The sequence below is a fragment of the Megalobrama amblycephala genome, linkage group LG14, assembly GCF_018812025.1.
Source record: "Megalobrama amblycephala isolate DHTTF-2021 linkage group LG14, ASM1881202v1, whole genome shotgun sequence".
NCBI lineage: Eukaryota > Metazoa > Chordata > Actinopteri > Cypriniformes > Xenocyprididae > Megalobrama > Megalobrama amblycephala.
The window spans coordinates 35,265,780-35,286,682 of record NC_063057.1 but is presented as its reverse complement, the minus strand read 5'-3'; the positions used below and the strand labels follow the sequence as shown (position 1 = coordinate 35,286,682).

General features: G+C 36.9%; 1 protein-coding gene across 5 annotated transcripts; it reads left to right on the top strand.

Annotated features, from left to right (window-relative positions):
• Positions 1–1,191: 1,191 nt before the first annotated feature.
• Positions 1,192–20,198, top strand: LOC125245000. 5 transcript variants are annotated; one of them, XM_048155417.1, is made up of 9 exons: positions 1,192–1,360; positions 1,468–3,564; positions 3,665–3,820; positions 6,601–6,800; positions 8,882–9,876; positions 10,291–10,360; positions 11,208–11,385; positions 14,424–14,589; positions 19,624–20,198. In XM_048155417.1, the coding sequence occupies exons 5-8, from the start codon at positions 9,103–9,105 to the stop codon at positions 14,581–14,583; spliced, it is 1,182 nt and encodes a 393-aa protein (XP_048011374.1). In that variant the 5' UTR covers positions 1,192–1,360; positions 1,468–3,564; positions 3,665–3,820; positions 6,601–6,800; positions 8,882–9,102; the 3' UTR covers positions 14,584–14,589; positions 19,624–20,198. The 5 variants fall into 5 exon arrangements, with proteins under 5 accessions (XP_048011374.1, XP_048011373.1, XP_048011377.1 ...); XM_048155416.1 differs by having other exon boundaries at positions 1,192–3,564; XM_048155420.1 differs by lacking the exon at positions 19,624–20,198 and adding an exon at positions 9,958–9,991 and having other exon boundaries at positions 1,192–3,564; positions 14,424–14,449.
• Positions 20,199–20,903: the final 705 nt, after the last annotated feature.

Genomic DNA, 20,903 nt, shown 5'->3' with positions numbered 1-20,903 from the left:
AATACAGATAAATACATAAAATAAATACTGCATTATGGTGTATTCAAAATATTTAACATAATCATCATGCTTTATGTCTGTGTATATAATCTCAAACTATGTTGTATACAAACCCATATTTATGTTTTTTTGTTGTTTTTTTGTCATTATTATTGTTTATTGTTAAAGATACAACCATGGTATTTTTCCTGATCTTGTATTTAATTATAGGTCTTGCAATAAAAATAAATATATGAGTGACAGGTGCACACTCACAACACCTCACAGCACCAGTAACTCGACAACCCTAATACAGTTTTCTTCAGTGTTAGCAATGTCTGCACAAAGACGACATTGGACAGCTGCTCGAAAATCTCGCCTTTACAGAAGACTGATTTTATACTCAAAAAATGTAAGTATAAACTACTTAAAAATTAAGATTATCCCAGAAAGAATTGCTTTGCTAGCCCACCCCAACACTTACGGACAATAATAATGATAAATGCTGACCAATACTTAATTATATTACTTTTCGTTTTACTTAAAACAAGCCAAATTTAATGTTTTGTCATATGACAGAGCTATGCATGAATACAAACTAAACAAATACAGCTGATGTGAATACATCTCAATTTACAGTCAATCAATTAATTAATGCAAGAATTAATAAAAGTAACAATGACACTAAATAAATGCATATACAAGTAAATAACACATGAAACAAAGTTTTATTCAAACTTTTTGTTCTAACAATCATGTATTTACAGGCGGTGATCCCCACATCCCAACATAGCTGTGCCCATTCTGCAGCTTTATTTTGATGAAGCAGCTGACCACCGTGAACACCTTCGCCTGTCTTTGCAGTCCATCATGTCCCTCACTGCTGCTCTTCTCAATGGGGACATCGTTGATCCAGAGGATGAGGAAGACCATGATGATGGAACCCTGAACCCCACAACCTTGAAGCAAGAGTGGGAGAAGATGTGCAGGACAATCTGGCTGCTGCTGTGTCTGCTGTAAACATTTGTGTGCCTGCTCTCCATGAGCATGATTACCTGTAAAACATTTAAACAGATTAAAACGTTTTTGTCAGGAATCAGGACGGGATTCAGTTGCAGGCACAACAAAACTTAATTTATTAATTGTTCTTTGCACACAACTGGGCAAAACAGTCAAAAAAAGAATTAATTAAATCCAGCAGGGGCGCTGGCAGCTTGGTCCCGTGCGGTCTTCAGAGAGACTGTAGAAACGGACCGCTTTGAAGATCGCAGCGTCCGAGAGAGAGAGAGAGCGCTGGTGGGCGAAGAACAAGAGACTGGAGCGAGGCAAACCAGATCCGGGGAACGGGAAAAAAACCAGGCAGGAGCAGCGAGAGAACAGTGTAATAGTAGTGGCTCATATAGACAAGCCTCACAACCATCAGATTCTTGATTTAGTGGGACAATTACATGAATATCTAACAGCTTTCTTCTTCTTTTTTTCCTGCAGATGCCTCATGGGAATTAAACGGCACATATGAAGTGGTTTGTAGTACCATGGTTTTCCTACCTGTCCCGAGTGGTTCTTGATGTGTTTATGGTTAATTATGGCCCACACTGTCTTGTGCCAGAAGTGCCTGTTTGAGTTTCTTTTAGTTTTTCTCTCTCTCCTTCTGCCGCCCACACTGTTTATGGTTAATTATATGAAATTATTTTTTGTATGCTTTTTTCCCCCATTTCTTCTATTTTTTTTCTTCTTTAATTATACATTAAGAAAAGTTGTGAGATTGTTTAAGTGTTTGTGTATCAATTTTTTAAAGGATATAGTTCACCGGAAAATGAGAATTTGCTGTTAATTTACTCACCCTCGAGCCATCCATGATGTAGGTGACATTTTATTCTTCAGTTGAACAGTAAAGATTTGTAGCGTGGTCCTTGGTGATTCGTATAATGCAAGTCAATGGCTACCGTCACTTTGAGAGTCATTAAAACATATTACAGGCAAAACAAAGTTAATATCTGTGACTGATGCTGACGTTACATTGAGGTCTTATAAAGCGAAACAGACCAATCTTTTTGCTTCATAAGACCACAATCAATCATCCGGAGCCACAGGTATTCATTTTGTTTTGCCTGTATATATATATTTTTTTTTTTTTGACTCTCAAACTGACTGTAGCCATTGACTTTTATATTATACTTCTATATTATACACTGTAAAAAATGGCTGTGAAATCTACAGTTATTTACTGTCGATTTCACAGTAACATTACTGTATAAGATTTTTACAGTAGAATATTGTAAAGTTTACAGAAAGACTGTAAAAATCACAGTAGTCCAAACATTACAGTTGAAATCACAGTAGTCAAAGCATTACTGTAAAAAAATCACAATTTAGCCACTATAGTACTGTAAATAGTAAAGTAAACTACTGTAATTTTCCTTTTTTTATCATATCTTTCTTTGTACCCCTTTCACATGGACGGCTCCAGATTATTGTTGTTCAGAATTCATTAACGGAATATGATGTAAATACTCGATGGTGATCGAGCTTTAAGTAAAAGTGTAATATTAATAAATATTAATAAAATGTGTCATGTAACTTGTACTCTGATGCACCTGCTACAGGAGCTTTCTATTCCATGGAATATAGATTTTTTTAAAGAATTCACATAAGATTCCAAGAATATTTTTTGTTTGTTTGTTTTATGACTGTAAATGGGTGTTTGGGTGTTAACAGGGCAATACAATATTTGATAAGCCTTATCTTAAACTTCTTAAACTTATCTTAAACTTCTCCAAAGTCTCCCCTGACATGGTCTAACAATATAGGCTTCATAAATGCATAATTTTTTGAGATATCATCCTCAGATTTGAACTGAAGCATTACCATTGGTTATAAGTTGCAATAGTATATTCACATAATTATGTGAATATTAATATTTAAATATTAATATTTTTATACATTTAATAAATATATTCTTAATATTTGTTTTTATTTTTGAGCTTATATATCTTAATATTAATAACATCTGATTAATTTTGAGTTTTGAACTTGAGTCAAAACTCTCAAGCTTTGTAATATATGTTGGTTATGTGTCAATTCAGAATGACTTATGAGCAGCAGCCTTTTTATTTTGGGTAGGCTATGTCATGTGCATTACTTGTCAAAATTGGGGTTGTCTGGTTAACTCATAAATACGTACAACGGGATTTTTATTTTACAAACATCAGTGCTATATATTTTTATAAAATACGTATTTTATAAAAACGTGCAAGTTCCCACTGCTGTTTCTGAGCTGCAGGGCGAAACCAAAGCGTCGGCAGAGTGGGCGGGGTTTAACGTACCCAGTCTAGAAAGATCTAGAATCTGTGGGAAAAAAGCGCGAAAGAAGCAGCACTTGAATTTCTGAGTCGTCGTCGTCGTCAGTGACTGACAAGCTCCGTTAATTCTCAAATTTAAGTTTCTTTACACACGGCTTTGTCTTGTGGTTGGTTTTATTTTGTTTTCGTCTTTGTGTTGATTTCTTTAATTTTTTGCCTGAGAGGAATTCAGCGAAAACGTTTACGTGAGAGCTCCGACAGAGACGTCTTCACAGGCTTTAAGGTTAAGCTCCGTTTCTTTATACACGGCTTTGTCTTTTGGTTGTATTTATTTTGTTTTCGTCTTTGTGTTTAACGTTATATCTTTCACTTTTTGCCCTTAGAGGAATTCAGCGAAAACGTTTCCGTGAGCGCTCCGACGGAGACGTTTTCACAGCCTTAACGTTTATGTATTTTTCCCACCCGTGGCCTCTGCTGGAGTTTCCATCTTGGAATCGCGGATCCTTCACCCACTGCTTATCGGGACTTCCAGAAAATCAGTAAGTAACTTTACAATCACTACTAGGAGCAAAAAAAACAAAACAAAAAACAGTTCAGTGCCACACCCTTGTCAGACTGTGGAAAGCCACATGTATACAGTTAGCTTTCCATCAAAATGAATTACTCGTGCAAGCACTGTAATTTCACCACAGCTTCAATTACTGCATTTGTTCGTCATTTGAGCATACACAGAAATCTAGCTAACTTTAGATTTCCATGTGGCGTAGCAAAATGCTTTGCCTCTTTTGTGACGCGTGGTGCCGTTCAGAGCCACATGTACCGCTTTCACAAGAAGACAGCTAAACCAGTACTTAAAAGGAAAATTGATGGAGTTGATTTGGCTTGCTCTGTTGAAGGTTGTAACTATGTGTCAGCAAATTTTCCAAGCTTACATGAACATCTTCACTGGCATATTAAAGGTGGCACAAAAGTGTCATGCCCTTATATTAATTGTTTAAAACATTTCCGTGTCCGTTCAACCTTTGCCTCGCACTTGAATCGAAAACACAAGAGTATATCTAGTTCTCCACGTATTAGCCAAAGTTCTACCAGTGCTGCTAGTACTAACATCACCTGTGCCTCCATGTCATCAGACAGTGAACTAGATCACACTTTTGAGACCACTTTTGACGATGAAAATGACAACACAAATGATGAAGTGGACACAGATGATTTTATGAACAATCTGGCCATGTTTTATCTCCGAATGCAGGCTAAAATGCTGTTACCAGCCAGTACAATTCAGACCTTAATAGAGGAAATACAAGAGGTACACAACACTGGTTTGACTCATCTATTGTCTAGGATGCATGAAGAGTTAACAAATCTGAATGTGCCTGAAAGTGATATTAAGAGGCTCCTTGATAATCTCTCAAAAGATAACCTTCTGAAAATGTGCAATGAAGGAGTGTTTAGAACAGATCAAACCCGTAAAACCTTCTTTAAGAGCAGATTTAGCTATGTTGAGCCAGTCAAGACTTATTTGGGCATTGATGCTAAAGGCAAAGAGAGGTTCTACCAGTACGTGCCCATCAAGGACACAATAAAATCACTCCTCTCTCAGAACTCTGTTAAAGAGCAGTATGCCCAAGCTAAAGCTGACACAGAAACAAATCCTGATGTTCTGGAAGATGTGAGAGATGGTAGAAACTTTAAAGAGAATATACTTTTACGAGAGTCACCATCTTCATTGTCTCTCATCTTGTATCAGGATTCTTTCGAAGTTGCGAACCCACTGGGCTCAGGCAGAAAAAAACACAAAATACTGGCCATGTACATGACACTTGCAGAGATTGCACCACACAACAGGTCTTCCATTGATCCAATGCAACTTGTTATGTTGTGCAGAGAGGAGGATTTCCAATTTTTTGGTCAAGAAAAAGTGTTCTCCACTTTAGTCAGTGACTTAAAAGAAATGGAGGAAAATGGAATTGAATATGGTGCTGAGGAGAAAATAAAAGGCTCTGTGATTGCCATTACTGGAGATAATCTGGGGTCACACAGTATTGGCGGGTTTACTGAAAACTTCAGTAAAAGCACACATTTTTGCCGGTACTGTGTCATCGACAGAGTGTCTTTTCAAACAGATCCCTGCAAATCTGGTCCTAAAAGAACCATAGAGAGTTACAAAAACAGTGTGGCAGACCTGGTAGACCAGGAAATGAACAGTGGAGTAAAATTTGACTCGATTTTTAATCAGTTGAAATATTTTCATGTTTGCCAGCCAGGGCTCCCTCCATGCCTGGGTCATGACCTGTTTGAAGGGGTTGTTTCATTTGATCTTGCTATGTACATTAAGCACTTAGTGACAGTGGGCAAACACTTCACCTATGGTCAACTGAATCGGACTATATCACAGTTCACATACCTAGGCAGTGATGCAAATAACAAGCCATGTGAGGTTAAAACTAATGCGGAGAAGCTGGGAGGGCATGCTGCTCAAAACTGGTGCCTCTTGCGTCTCTTTCCTCTTCTGGTTGGAGACCGAATCAAAAATCCACTTGATGATGAGGTGTGGCAGTTGTGCTTAAAGCTCAGAGAAATTGTGGATTTGATATGTGCACCCAAGATCCATACCAACCAAGTTGCATACCTTAAGATTCTCATTGAGGAATACATCCAGCTAAGAACTTCCACATTCCCAGAAAAGACACTTAAACCCAAACACCACTATCTTGTCCATTACCCGGAGCTCATTCTTCAGTTTGGTCCCCTCATTAGGTTGTGGACATTGCGCTTTGAAAGCAAACACTCATATTTTAAGCAGTGTGCAAGGAAACTGCATAACTTTAAAAATCTCTGCAGTACCTTAGCAGAAAGACACCAGTTGCTACAAGCATATTTACATGCTGGTAACTTATTTCCTCCAACTCTGCAAATGGACCAACCAAGTAAATTCGATGACCAACTGTACCAGATCGGCATTCAGAGAGCTATCAGTCTCAAGGGTCTCCGCCCAGAAGACACTACTGAAACACCCTCTGTCACTTTTAAAGGCACTCTGTACAAAAGAGGCATGACTGTTGTAGTGGACCGAAATGACACAGGGTATCTACTGGGGAAAATACTGTTGATACTGGTAAACGAGGCAAACGTGCATTTTGTTGTCCAGCAGTATCAGTCTGTGCCTGTTGTGGATCTTGGTGTTTATTGCTTACAAAGCAACTCAGAAGCACAGTATCAGTGTTTGACTGTAGAGAAGCTTGCAGATTATTACCCTCTTTCTGTATATAATCAGTTTGGTCTTAATCTTGTTGCTCTGCATCATTCTGTGTTTCAGAAGAATGAGTAATGGACTCCATTGAGAAGGCAATACAGGCCGTGTTACCACAGCTAGATGAAGCAAAGCTTGAAACTTTAGTCAATGAGTTGGTGAAAGTAGGTGTTGAAGGACCAGATGATCTGCAGTTTATTCAAGAAGATGACATCAAACATCTGCTCACATCCATTCAGTGCAGAAAAATTATTCATTCTTGAAAGGTGAGATTAGTTGTTTTAATTAACATATATTAGTTGATCCGCTACAATTAAAAACTAAATAAATCAACAATCATTCAATCATAATTTTGTAAAAAAAAAAAAAAAAAAAAAAAAGTGGTTATATGTGGATGTTAGTATATACCTTGTCCAAGATTCTGTCCCCTTTGGTCTGGCAGGTGACATGTTGATAGAACTTGAGGAGTACAGATTGAGGTTGGAATTACTGAAATCCCCCGTGGCAATAAATGCCCTTCTGGGTGTGCAGTTTGCTGTTTGCTAATGGCAGCATATAAAGCCAAATTTGCTTTAAAAAAAAAAGAAGAAAAAAAAAAGATGGTATATCCGGGAAAAATAAAAAAAAATATTCATGCCTCTGCTATGCTGTCTCTGCAATAGATAGTTATTCCACGCAAAACTACAGACCCACAGCTTTCCAAAGAGCCCAATCACTTGATTATAGGCCCAAGTATGTAAGAATAAGTACATACATGTAACTGCAATACAGTGTAGAAGGATAGTGGTCGCATTGCAATTGAAAACAGCATTTAAGATATTGCCCATATTCCCCCATCCATGCAGATCACATAGTCATGCATTGCATTTGCTCTTTTTTTAAACGCATTGATTTTAATATACACTTGCAATGCGGCTGAAAAAAGCACATCAAAACTATTTCAATGTTAACATGTAAAATAATTTTCTTGTTTGTTCTGACCATCAGTTGACCTCAAATCATCCATCTGGGCTGATTAGTAATTGAGATAAAGCCATGGCAACCATTTTTGAAATGACCTTTTTCCCAAGGTCAGATTTAAATAGATTTTAGTCTGTTATTTAGTATTTTTTATAGTTAGTATATTTTAACTGTACCAGAATCCATTAAAAAAAACAAAAACAAAAACATTTTATATACATTTTGTTGGTTTAACCCTATATTGACCCACCTATAAGGACTTGATGGCCACCATTTTGAATTTTTTTTTTTTTTAAAGTTTTAGTTTAAAGGTGCCCTTGAATGAAAAATGTAATTTATCTCGGCATAGTTAAATAACAAGAGTTCAGTACATGGAAATGACATGCAGTGAGTCTCAAACTCCATTGTTTCCCCCTTCTTATATAAATCTCATTTGTTTAAAAGACCTCAGAAGTACAGGCGAATCTCAACATAACACCGACTGTTACGTAACAGTCGGGGGCTCCGCCCCCAATATTTGCATATGCCATTGCCAGCTCATATTCAAGCCATTAGAAAGGGCAGAACGTTTGGATGTGCACAACAGAATCAACAGACTAGGTAAGCAAGCGAGGACAATAGCGAAAAATGGCAGATGGAGCAATAATAACTGACATGATCCATGATATCATGATATTTTTAGTGATATTTGTAAATAGTCTTTCTAAATGTTTCGTTAGCATGTTGCTAATGTACTGTTAAATGAGGTTAAAGTTACCATCGTTTCTTACTGTATTCACGGAGACAAGAGCCGTCGTTATTTTCATTTTTAAACACTTGCAGTCTGTATAATTCATAAACAACTTCATTCTTTATAAATCTCTCCAACAGTGTAGCATTAGCCGTTAGCCACGGAGCACAGCCTCAAACTCATGCAGAATCAAACGTTAACATCCAAATACATAATTTACTCGCATAATTTGAAGCATGCATACAGCATGCATGATGAACATCTTGTAAAGATCCATTTGAGGGTTATATTAGTTGTGTGAACTTTGTAAATGCGCTGTAATATAGTCGAGAGCTCGTGTGGCAGGGAAGACGCGATTTAAGGGGGCAGTACGCTGAAAAAAATCAGTGCATAGTTAACGATGCCCCAAAATAGGCAGTTACAAAAATTTATTAAAAAAAAAACTATGGGGTATTTTGAGCTGAAACTTCACAGACACATTCAGGAGACACCTTAGACTTATATTACATCTTTTAAAAACATGTTCTAGGGGACCTTTAAGTACATCTGATACTATTGTAAACCACTAAGAAACCTTTTGTTAGATTTTTTTTTTAAGGGTCAAACCTTATTTTCACCTGACTATTCTGTGCTTTCACTCATACGTGTGTAATGCAGGTCCTTCCAATCCCCAGCTGAGCCCTTCATCGTCTGAGCCACTGTCAGCTGCCTCTTCCAGCACATGCCCCATATCATCTATCAGTCCCATCTCTGCATGGGTGAACAGTTTTGAGGTGCCATGGAACAAAGTGAGGCTGACTCTTAGAAGAGCAGTAGATGCTGGTGAGAGGCCAGCTCCGGATGACCGCAGACACTTGATAAAAGTCACTGTTGATGCGATGAGAGAGCATTCCTTGAACCCTACTCGCAGAGAGTGTGTGGTAGTAGCTAAAGCTATAACTCAAAAATATCCAAATAGCTTTTTAGACAAAAATGAAGAGGGGGAGCTAATTGGATGTGGGTATTTCAGCGTTATAAATCAGCTCAAAACCAGAGTAGAATATTTGAATCGAGGCAACTCTCTTTCCCGTCTGAGGAAGCACAAACGCACCCAGAGAGATGATGAGGATGGTGATGATGACCAGCCAGCAGTAGCTACATGTGCAAGAATCGACAGTTATGGGTGTGTTCGTTGGCAGCCAGAGGACTATCCAGATGGGGAAACATCAGCATCATTAGTGGAAAAGAAGCTTGAGATGATGGATATATTCAGCCGAGAGGGACTAAAGGGCACTGAGAGAGGAAGGGTAGAAGACCTAATGGCAATCACTTATGCCAAACAGCGGGAATACATCAATGCAAAGCCTTCCCCAAGCATTCTGGATGTGGGTAAAGAGTGGCCATTTCTCTTTTCACAAAAGTTTTTATTGTCACACTTCACCACTCTCACCAATGTTGAACTATACACAAGACTGAATGAAGATCTGGACAAAAAGGGTAAAAGACTCCTGGATTTCTTCAGTAGTCAGATTACAAAGTGGAGGAAAGAAGTAAGAGCTGTTCTGAAGGAAGCCATAAAGAAGGACCGAGAAGGATCTGATGGCCTAGCAGCGATGCTTGTGATGTTGGCACACTTCAAAGAGCAAGAGGAGTCACTTTTTCTCATTGCTGATGTAAGTACCTTAATAATTTAAATCTTTTTTGGAGTTTTCAACAATTAATTGTCACATTTATTGCACATTTTGTTAAAGCAGGTTGATGAACCTCCAATTTTTCAAGTAAATACAGGTTTGTGTCAGGTTTATGTTATTGGTGGTTGTGCACTTTTTCCTTGATAGACCTCACCTCACAATATAACCCACATGGTGCAAGCTTCTATCTCAATTCTTGGGTAAATACTGGGTAAAGTCACTTGAGGACAATATTTTAATTAAGAGAAAATTGATGTAGTGTTGTAATTGATAAAGTTATTGTGGTACTTAGTTAATTTTTTGTGTAAACCTAACAAATTTCAAAAAGCTTTTTCTATCCTAGAGATAATATACAGTCTACCTTGTTTCAAGTAACTCTTATCTTTGCTGGCATAGGAGACTACCACTCTTGCAGACGCAGAGGCCCAGCTGTCTCTCCCAATCACTCCAAGGATCATCATGCTTGGTAAGTTTCACATTCAATGTTAACGAATCCTTTGAATGTATAGCGCACAAGCAAAGCAAAGTTTCTGGAAAATACTAGTGAATGTGTGTTGTGTCATTCTCTGCCTCTGCACCAGTCAGTAACAGCACAGTCACTCCAAAACAAAGTTATGTGTAGTAATCTCTCATCTTTAGTAGCCACCTATAATGCCGTGATTGCTATTTCAGATTGCTTGCTATGCCTGTATCACTCATTGTTTTTCTATCACCAAACCAGTTATTGCTGCTTAAAGGATTAGTTCACCTCAAAATGAAAATGTCCTAATAATTTACTCACCCCAATGCCATCCAAGATATCCATGTCTTTCTTTCCTCAGTGGAAGAGAAATTAAGTCTGAGGAAAACATTTCTGGATTTTTCTTCAAACAATGGACTTCAATTGTAACCAACATTTTGAAGTCCAAATCAATGCAGTTTCAAAGATCTTTGAAGTGCTTCAACAGGCTGTGCAGGATCCCAGCTGAGGATTAGGGTCTTTTCTAGTAAAATGATTGGTCATTTTCTAAAAAAAAATATAATTTATATACTTTTTAACTACAATGTTAGGATTGAGCTGGGAACTACATCATCACGTCGAAAGGTTGCGCTCGATATCGCCGGGAAATACCCAAAGATGGCTGGCGACATGGAGCGCGACCTTTCGATGTAATTCATTTTGAGGTGAACTAATCCTTTAATGCACTGCTTCGAAGATATGTATGCTCCCTGCGCTGTTTTTACAATAGTTTATGTGGAGAAAATAGAATATGCTTTTATAGAATGTATTGCTATGAAATATAATTTTTGTGATGACTCTTGTCTTTACTAAGGAGAGACAATCCTGACTGCAAAAAAATGGATGCTGTCGATCGAGGGGAGGGTCGTAATCCCACCTGGTGCTCACATGGCGGACTTCACCACTGCCTTGGCCGCTCTCTTCGCCTGTTACTATGTATTCAACCTAGAGTATCAGGTGGAAGCCAGCACAACACTGGAGTTTGTTCAGAGGTATTTTTTATCTTAAATAGTTTGATTGCAGTGTAAAAGCAAATTGACAATTGAAAAGCTGTTCAAAATCATCTTCTCCCTTTAAAATTAGGGGTGTGAACTGACACTGGTCTCACGGTTCGGTTTGATTATGATTATCATGTCATCGATTTAGTTCAATTCGATATCACGATGCATCGCGATGCACCGCATTCTCAATTTTACATTTTTCTTCAAAAGTGATGTGTGTGCGCATGTGTGTGCCTGTTCAAACAGTGACATTCCAGTTGGGAGTAAAGCTTGTTTATGCCATTTAGAAAAGGAAAATCTGTCATATAAATTGTTTTAAAGAAATGTTCATTTAAAAGCAGCGTTTATTAATCAGTGTATTATGTTACCATTAAAGATGCACGCATCAACCGTCGAATCAGCAGATCCACTGTTGAAGGTTGCGATCATCCATTTATAATCACGCATAACAACACAGAATAATAGTAATTTGACCATCGGGTGCGGATACTTAAGTCAGAGAAAATTATTGGGGCGGGTGGATGATTTATTTGTGGCTGTGGATTCGGTGTTGGAGCTCATCCGTGCATCTCTAAAAGCAGTCAGGCTCTGCCAGGTGTTAACAGCTCAGGGTGAAAACGGCTAACATGGTTTATCAAGTTAGTGGTATTACCTCCTGCATATTCTATTTGTGCGTGACGTGAGCGCACACAGTGGGTCTTCTGCAGGCCGTGCTTACCAGGTTGTTCATAAAAGCCAAAATGTGCCCAGATGTAGGCTTTAAAAGTAGTTGGAGCATCTTTAATTACTCGCACTTGCGTCTCGCCTCCCTCTGCCATTGTATGCTACCGCGACAAAGCACATATGCGACAAATGACGTCAGAAAAGTGTCAGTACATTATAATCGGTTATGGTCTATTACTGAACCGATACCGTATCGTCCTCATCTGCATCGTAGAAACGATAAATTTTGACACCCCTATTTAAAATGTTATGTAATTGGGCTGGGCGATATGGCTGAAAACTGTATCACGATATAAGTGTTTCATATTGGTCCATATCGATAATTATTGATATTTTTATGACCTATTTAAAATAATGACCAGGAGAAAAATATATTACATTTAAACATTTTTATTTTAAACTTAAAGGATTAGTTCACCTCAAAATGAAAATGTCCTAATAATTTACTCACCCCAATGCCATCCAAGATATCCATGTCTTTCTTTCTTCAGTGGAAAAGAAATTAAGTTTTTTGAGGAAACAATAGCAACCAACTGAGTTAGTTGCCATTGAAGTCCATTATATGAAGAAAAAATCCTGAAATGTTTTCCTCAAACTTATTTTCCACTGAAGAAAGAAAGACTTGGATATTTTGGATGGCATTTGGGGTGAGTAAATGATTAGAAAATTTTCATTTTGGGGTGAACTAATCCTTTAACCTTCCTCTGATTCATAGGTGTGATTGGCAAAAGATAAAAAAGCAGGAAAATATAATGCGCACCTATCATGACGTGGCCACAGCACGTGTGATTATCCCGGTAGTTAGGACATCGCACAAGATTTGTGTCAACACAGAAAACATTTCATCACTGGATAGTGTTTGTTCGTTTATTTAAAGTGTGGTTTATGTCAGCTAAATGTGCGGAACGCTTTTCAGAGAAGATAAGGCAACGTTATTTTAGTACAATTCACACCCAGCGGTAATTCAGGGAAAAAAATCTCCGAATGCTTCACGTGAAACTTCAGTCTTCGACCTATCATCATGTCAATTCTCAATTGATTTTGATGGTAATATCAATTTTAATTAATATGCGCGAAGAAGGGAGGGAGAGCAAGACAGTTTGAAGACTGTGAGAGTGTGAGCGCGAGGCCGGAGGAGGCGCTCTCTCTCTCTCTGCTCGTTCTCTCAGTAACATGTGCGGGCACCTGTCAGAATTGGCGCAGCAGTCAGTCATCTACTCTACATCACTCACCGATCAAATAAGGCTTTCCACTTATCACTCCACGCCGGTTCTGTTACTGAAGAATCCATCACAAGACAACGATATGGTGCAACTAAACTGTTACATGATTGGCTGGTAACGTGTTACTCCCTACGTTGCTAGGTTACCAGAGAGTGAGTGCCTTTGTTCATGTAACCAAACTTGCTTTGCAACCTCTGGTTTCTTCCGACAAAGAAAAAAAATTAAATATCGAACGCATTTTTTATTGATATTGATTACATGTCTATCGCGATATATATTGTTAATGTTTTATCGCCCAGCCCTATTATGTAAAGTATATTGAGTATCTTAATAGTGTAGGTTGAAGCCTCCTAACAACTTGAATGCTTTAGGAGGACTGTTGGGCATGTACACACTATATTCCGTACATAAAACCTTTTGGGAGTAATTAAGCTCTTAATTCTTCATTTTTTTCAGGGCATCTGATGTTAAGAATATATCTTAGGCAGTGGTTGAAGAATTGTAGCTTGTTCAGGAGGTTCTTTGTTGTTTTCCACATCTCAGATCTTTAAAGGAGTATGGTGTTAATGCTTGAGTTGAATAGCCGTAGTTTGGTCTTGAATGTGATGTTACGTACTCTTCATTTGGGCCCCATCATGCCAAATGCAGCTCTTGCCTTGCCTATTCTTGTGGTTAACCATCAAGCTGGCCAGTGTCTTTGTGTTTGCACTTTGGTCGTTGTGCTAATGTGGAGACCTGTCTCAGCTGACTTCTGTTCTACCTCTCTCAATTTCTCTTGCATTTGTTGGTGTTTTTGGGACAGTAATGTGATATAATCTGCAAAGTCTAGGTCGTCCAGTTGAGTAAATGGGGTCCATTGGATCCCATTGCGCCTGTTGTCAGTGGCTTGCCGCATGATCTAGTCGACCTTCAAAGAGGAATGGTAATTGAGAAAGTAGACAGCCTTGACTAACTCCTGTTGAGATTTGAAATGCCTCTGTCAGCTGGCCTTATGTATGACTCTACATTGCTCACTGCACTTACAGTTATTCATTAATGTGTACATATTGTCCCATCCCCTAACTCCTATACTCATGTTCATAGGTTTTTAGTTAGGATTAATCCTGACTCCAACAAGTGCACTGCCAAGGAGCAGATGAGCAAGACGACTGGGAGAGTGGTGAAGCGGAAGACTTCATACATGAACCCCCATGTAATCTCCTTCATCAGGGACTTCACGGAGTTCTATTTGCTAGCTGACTAGATACAGGTGAGGTTCTGATAATAGCTTTAATAATAATTATAATATAATTAATAATATAGGCATATGTGGGTATATTATAATTAATCATAATTTGATAATAATAATAATTATTAGGGATGCACCAATACCGGTATCGATATTGGGCCGATACTGAGCTCAGTGTACTCGTAAAACTTTTTTTACTCCGATACCAACAAATGATACCAGGCCTGTAAACAGTGTTTGTGTTTAGAAAAAGAAACACTGACAACAACAGAGGGTATAATGGGGATAAAAAAGGCAGTCTATGAAGTAAATCTATCTTACTAGTGGAATATTAAACGAAATATAGTAACACAACATTGCTTTGGTGCGAGAGCTGATAAGAGAAAAACGTGCTGTGGCTTGAGTGTGCAGCGGGACAGACGCGTGAGCTAGTCGAGCGCATCCGTTTAACCAGACGTCATTGGAAAGTTTGTAGTTCAGTCAGATGTAAATGGCAAAGAAAGTCAAACAAGACAATGTAGCTTATCAACGTTAACTGACGAGAGAGAGAGAGAGAGAGACTTTTTGATTGTTCTTGATTGACTAAATCATATATGTAAGTAAAACATAAACTGTTACCTTATTTATTAGGGCTGGGTAAAAAAATATAGATTTTTTATTTTATTTTAATCGATTCTCATTTTTGCAAAACTGATATTGATTCTTAAACATTTTCATTGAGACATCAGTAGCTATATTACTAATATCAGTGATACACGCCATTCATTCATAAAAATATTCCATTAACATATAGGGCTGGGTAGGGGTGGGTACCGAAAGCCGGTATTAAATGGGCCCCGGGGCTGAATTTTGAAAGACCGCTGTATCGATAAGCTCGGACGTTATCGGTTCTGCTGTCGGTACTTGGAAAAATACACGTAATGTTATTATTGCTATAAAGACGTTTTATTTCGCCAGCCATTTCTATATACCATAATATTAAACCATTTGTCTGTGATGCATTTTTGCTATTCGCAGTCCCAGAGAGAGAGAGATCTCCACAGCGTGCACAACATGACAGCCCTAATGTGTGACGACGGAGGACAGAACTAAACATTCAAACATAGCCTGGTTACACTTCATATTTGTGATTACTCTGATTTTATTTTAGATTTTGGCTTCCAAAGATTATAATGATAATATATTTGAGGTAAAACCATTAAAAACTATAGCTGCATTCTGTATAGTGCAACTTAATTCCCTTTGCAGCAGTAGGCTACGCTCTCATTTTTCCCTAAAACTTAAACGTAACAACAGAATCAGATTCAGCATTCAGTGATTGTTGTAAAATGCAGTCTAGCTACTGTTGCTAAATTGCAGGACGTGTTTAATAATAAAAATAACTATTAATAACACAAAAATATGCTCATGAGGTGCTGTTCCCAAGGAGGCGCATGCAACGAGATGAGCAAATTATACTTTCGGTTTCATGTGCGCGTCTAAACGACAAAAAAAAAGGCAAAGAGGAAATCACTCACAGCTCTTAAAATAAATTAAGAGCCACAAACCTGTATATTAAACTCTTTTTATTTTCGGTACACTTGGGTACATTAAAACAGAACCCAACTCTATATTTCAAATGAATAGACAGGATTTTTATGCAAGTCAGAACAGTCGCTTAACTTAACATCAAACATGATCAGGTTATTTTATGTTTAAGATTAAACATACATAAAATCTCACAGCATTAGCTGTAACACGGAGGCTGCAAGCCTATGAACAGTGTAGGAAAACTAATACTGGCTTTTGGGTGATAAATAAATATCAGGGCCTGAATTTCTGTTATATATTTTTTTTTTTGTTGATTTTAAAGCTGCAGTCCGCAACTTTTTTTTGTGTTCAAAATTTACAAAAATTATATAATGAGAATATACAACATGAATCCATTTTCCAAACCGTGTTTTTGTCTTACCCTGATTCATTATGGTACACTTATAATACGTGTTTATATTCGGACTATTTCAGACCGAACTGGTAGGACGCGCCGCAGAGTATCACAGTAACTGCGTGACTCGCCATAGACATACTCAGAGAAAAGTAGCTCCGGCTACAATGTTCTTCCACAAGTCGCGTGCAGTCCTGTGGCTCAGTGGTAGAGCATTGCGTTAGCAGCGCAAAAGGTTGTGTGTTCACATGTTAGGTAATAAATGTTAGCCTGAATAGTGCATTCAGGTCGAATAATAAAAAAATAAAGCTTTGAATAAAAGCGTCTGCTAAATGCATAAATGTAAATATTAATCAAAATCAATTGAGAATTGACATGATGGTAAAAGATCGGAAGATCGAAGTTCATGTCGAGCATTCAGAGATTTTGTTTCCACTGAATTACCGCTTGGTGTGAATTGTGCTAAAAAAAAAAAAGTTGCCTTATGTACTCTGAAAATTGTTCCGCATCAGCTGAAATAAAAACACTTTCAATAAACAAACAAACAACTATCCAGTGATGAAACATTTCGGTAACACTTTATAATAACGTTCAGTTATAAGTCACTTGTAAATTATTAGTTAATGATGAACTAATCATTTACAAAACATGATTATATGTTCATAAATGATTAATAAGTGATATACTAACATTTTATGAATGTTTTATTAATTTGGCTATAAGTCATTTATAATTTATTATTTAATGTTAATATGATTTATTGATGAAGTTGTGGTCTGTGTTCAAAAGCCCAAACATTCAGGTATGCTAAAGCACTATTTTTAAGAAGAGTAATTTGTTTTGAAGTGGATAAACATTTATAAATGCCTTGCAGTCAAGTGATTCCAGTGGGTTATATTAAATCCTTTCACTCATCAGCAGCAGTGATGTGCGGGGTCAGTGTATAAACAACCCGCAACCGACCGACGTTTTTAACTAACCCGCCGGCAACTCGGACCGCAAAAAAAAAAAAAAAAAGGAAAATATTGTACCCGACCCACTTCCTGACCCGCATTTTTTAAAAGTAGTAAATGCTCTTAGGAGCGCAAACTGTTCTTTTTCTGAATGTTGTATTATATAGCCTAGTGTTATGTAATAAAGGCTTGATTTATTCATTTATTTCGTTTCATTTTCTTAACAATTAAGATGCTGCATGTGTTTATCCAGTCTAGTCGAAGTGTACATCTCTCCCCCGACTTTCCCAACAAAAATCCCGCCCCCTCTCAGAAAATGCATAAAACTGACATTACTGACCTATATGCGTTTAAAAGTAGCCTATTAAAATGGTACGTGTTGGGAAATCGGGCCTTCGTCTGCATTTATTCAAAAGTTAATAATGCTCAACATTCAAAAGGTAAATAAGGATTTCCCGCTTGTATTAGTAGGCTTAGGCTATTTCGCCACGTGAATGCCCAATTGAAGCTCTCACAAGCACAAAATGCAGGGATAGAATATGTTAATAAAGTATTTATTAACGCATTTTAGACTAACAAAAACAGGTAGGCTAAGCCAAAGACCGAGGCTACAATATCCATAAATAAATGTTCACAAATACCCATGAAAGTAAAACTGAAAATTACAAAGGTTTAATTGGCATCTTTATTTCAAACGACCCGACCGACCGCGGCCCGAATATCATTAAAAATATTTTTGGATGACTCGTAACCGCGGGTGACCGCAGGCACCCGCTCATTTTGGATCAACCCGCGCATCACTGATCAGCACAGACTTGTGTTCTGTGTGGAGTGTGTGGGATCTAGTGATGAAGTGAACCTCTGAACCGGTTTTACTTTCCACTGAAACTCACATCAGGTGCACAGTTAAACACTCCATGTGTCTGCAAATGATGAGTAACACATTTATAAGTGATGAATAGTTTACACTTTAGAATAAGGGATGCAGAAAATGTTATAAATGACTTGTATACATATACAAATAATTTGTAACAGGAAAGAAAGATCTACAAATGATACGTAACACATTTACAAGTGAAGAATAGTTTACACTTTAGAATAGGGGATGCAGAAAGCTTTGTAAATTATTTATTCATGCGTTTACACATCATCTATAACAGGTGTTGAACACTTTGTAGTGTGTACTGCAGTGTGAGTGCTGACTGGTGAGGGTATAGACGGCTGTCTTCTCTGACACATGGAGTGTTTAACTCTGTGCACCTGATGTGAGCTTCAGTGGAAGGTAAAACCGGTTCAGAGGTTCACTTTATCACTAGATCCCACACACTCCACATAGAACACAAATCTGTGCTGATGAGTGAAATGATTTAATATAATCCACTGGAATCACCTGACTGTAAGGCATTTATAAATGTTTATCCACTTCAAAACAAATAAATTACTCCTCTTAAAAATAGTGCTTTAGCATACCTGCCTGTTTGTGCTTTTGAACACAGACCAGCTTACAACTTCATCAATAAATCATATACTGATCATTTACTAATGGTTTGTTCATCATTTGTTCATGAATAACAATTGTTTATTAAGATAATGATACTAAAACAATGTTGTCATAAATGCATACATCATTTATCATTTATAATAATTTGTCAACTAATAACTTATAACCCATCTACTAATGATCTGTTTGATTTATTTGATTAAGATAACTTAGAACACATCTGTAAATTGTTAGCATAACACTTGTCAATCATTTATGAACGTATATTTTCATGTTTTGTGAATGACTTGTTCATCATTAACTAATAACTTATAAGTGTCTCATAACTGAATTAATAAAACATTCATAAAATACTAGTATATCACTTATCAATCATTTATAAATGACTTATAAATGACTACCCAAATTGGTAACACTTCACTATATGGTTCCATTTATTAAACTCTGGTTAACTACATTAGTTACACTTCTACAGCATTTATTAATCTTTCTAAATGTTAATATCATTATTTACTAGTAGCCTACATTATTAAAATAAAAAGTTGTATTTGTTAAAAGAACAGTCCACTTTTTTTGGAAATAGGCTCGTTTTACAACTCCCCCAGAGTTAAACTGTTGAGTTTTACCATTTTCGAAACCATTCAGCCGATCTAATGTGTTTTCTTCTTTAATTTCAGGGCTCCAACTAGGATTCTAGGTCTCCAAGGTCAGGGCATGCAAGAGGCCATAGACCTTTGTCAAGTGACAGGGGAAGTTTATTTTCCTTTCTGTTTTAAATGTTCATGCAAATGTTAAATATTTTATTTTTTTATGTTCAATGGTTTATTTTATTTCAGTATTGCCATGGTGTTACTTATTACTCTTTAGAATGTGGTAATAATCAGTTATTTGCACAGCTTCAAAGTAGTTACATTTTTTGACCGTGTTGTATCAATTTGCATTATTGTTCTGCCATAGCAACCAGTCATGCGGAACTAGTGAATGAACTAGTAACAGTTTGCTCTGTAACATTATAAAACTTGTAATGAAATAGCCTCGTTTTGTAAAATTTTCTTCAGTCTGTAATTAAATTTAGCAACAGTAGAATACGCGGATAATAGATTTCACGCCATTAAAAATTACAAACACAGAATGTTCGTTAACTTTGGATGGTATAATGGCATGTTGTCCAATGTCCATTATCCCTTTATGTTGTACCTGTTTTGTCTTTCCTGTTGACCAAATGTTTTTAAATAAATAACTGTTAACAATTTTCTTATTGTCTGCAGTTGATTGCAATGTTTTAGAATATGGGTGATTCTTTTAATGATGGCTAATATTAAATCACAGTGATACAGTATTTAAATTGTACAGCGAGAAACTGAATTTACAGTGATTAACTGTTATCTACTGTTTATAGTACTGTATTGCATACAATGCATAAAAAACAGTGCTTAACTGTTTTTTGTATGTAAATGCAATTGAAATCACAGTATTTTTTTTCTTCTACAGTAAAACAATCAATACTGTAAATACAACTAAAATCACAGTATTTAATTGTTTTTGATTTCACAGTGTATACATAAAATACTGTAAATGGAAGTACAGTACACTTACTGTAAAACATATTCACAGTAACTTACTGGCAACAATTAGCCAGTAAGTTACTGTAAATACAACTAAAATCACAGTATTTAATTGTTTTTGATTTCACAGTGTATACATAAAATACTGTAAATGGAAGTACAGTACACTTACTGTAAAACATATTCACAGTAACTTACTGGCAACAATTAGCCAGTAAGTTACTGTAAATACAACTAAAATCACAGTATTTAATTGTTTTTGATTTCACAGTGTATACATAAAATACTGTAAATGGAAGTACAGTACCCTTACTGTAAAACATATTCACAGTAACTTACTGGCTAATTGTTGCCAGTAAGTTACTGTAAATTTTACGGTAAATTTTTTACAG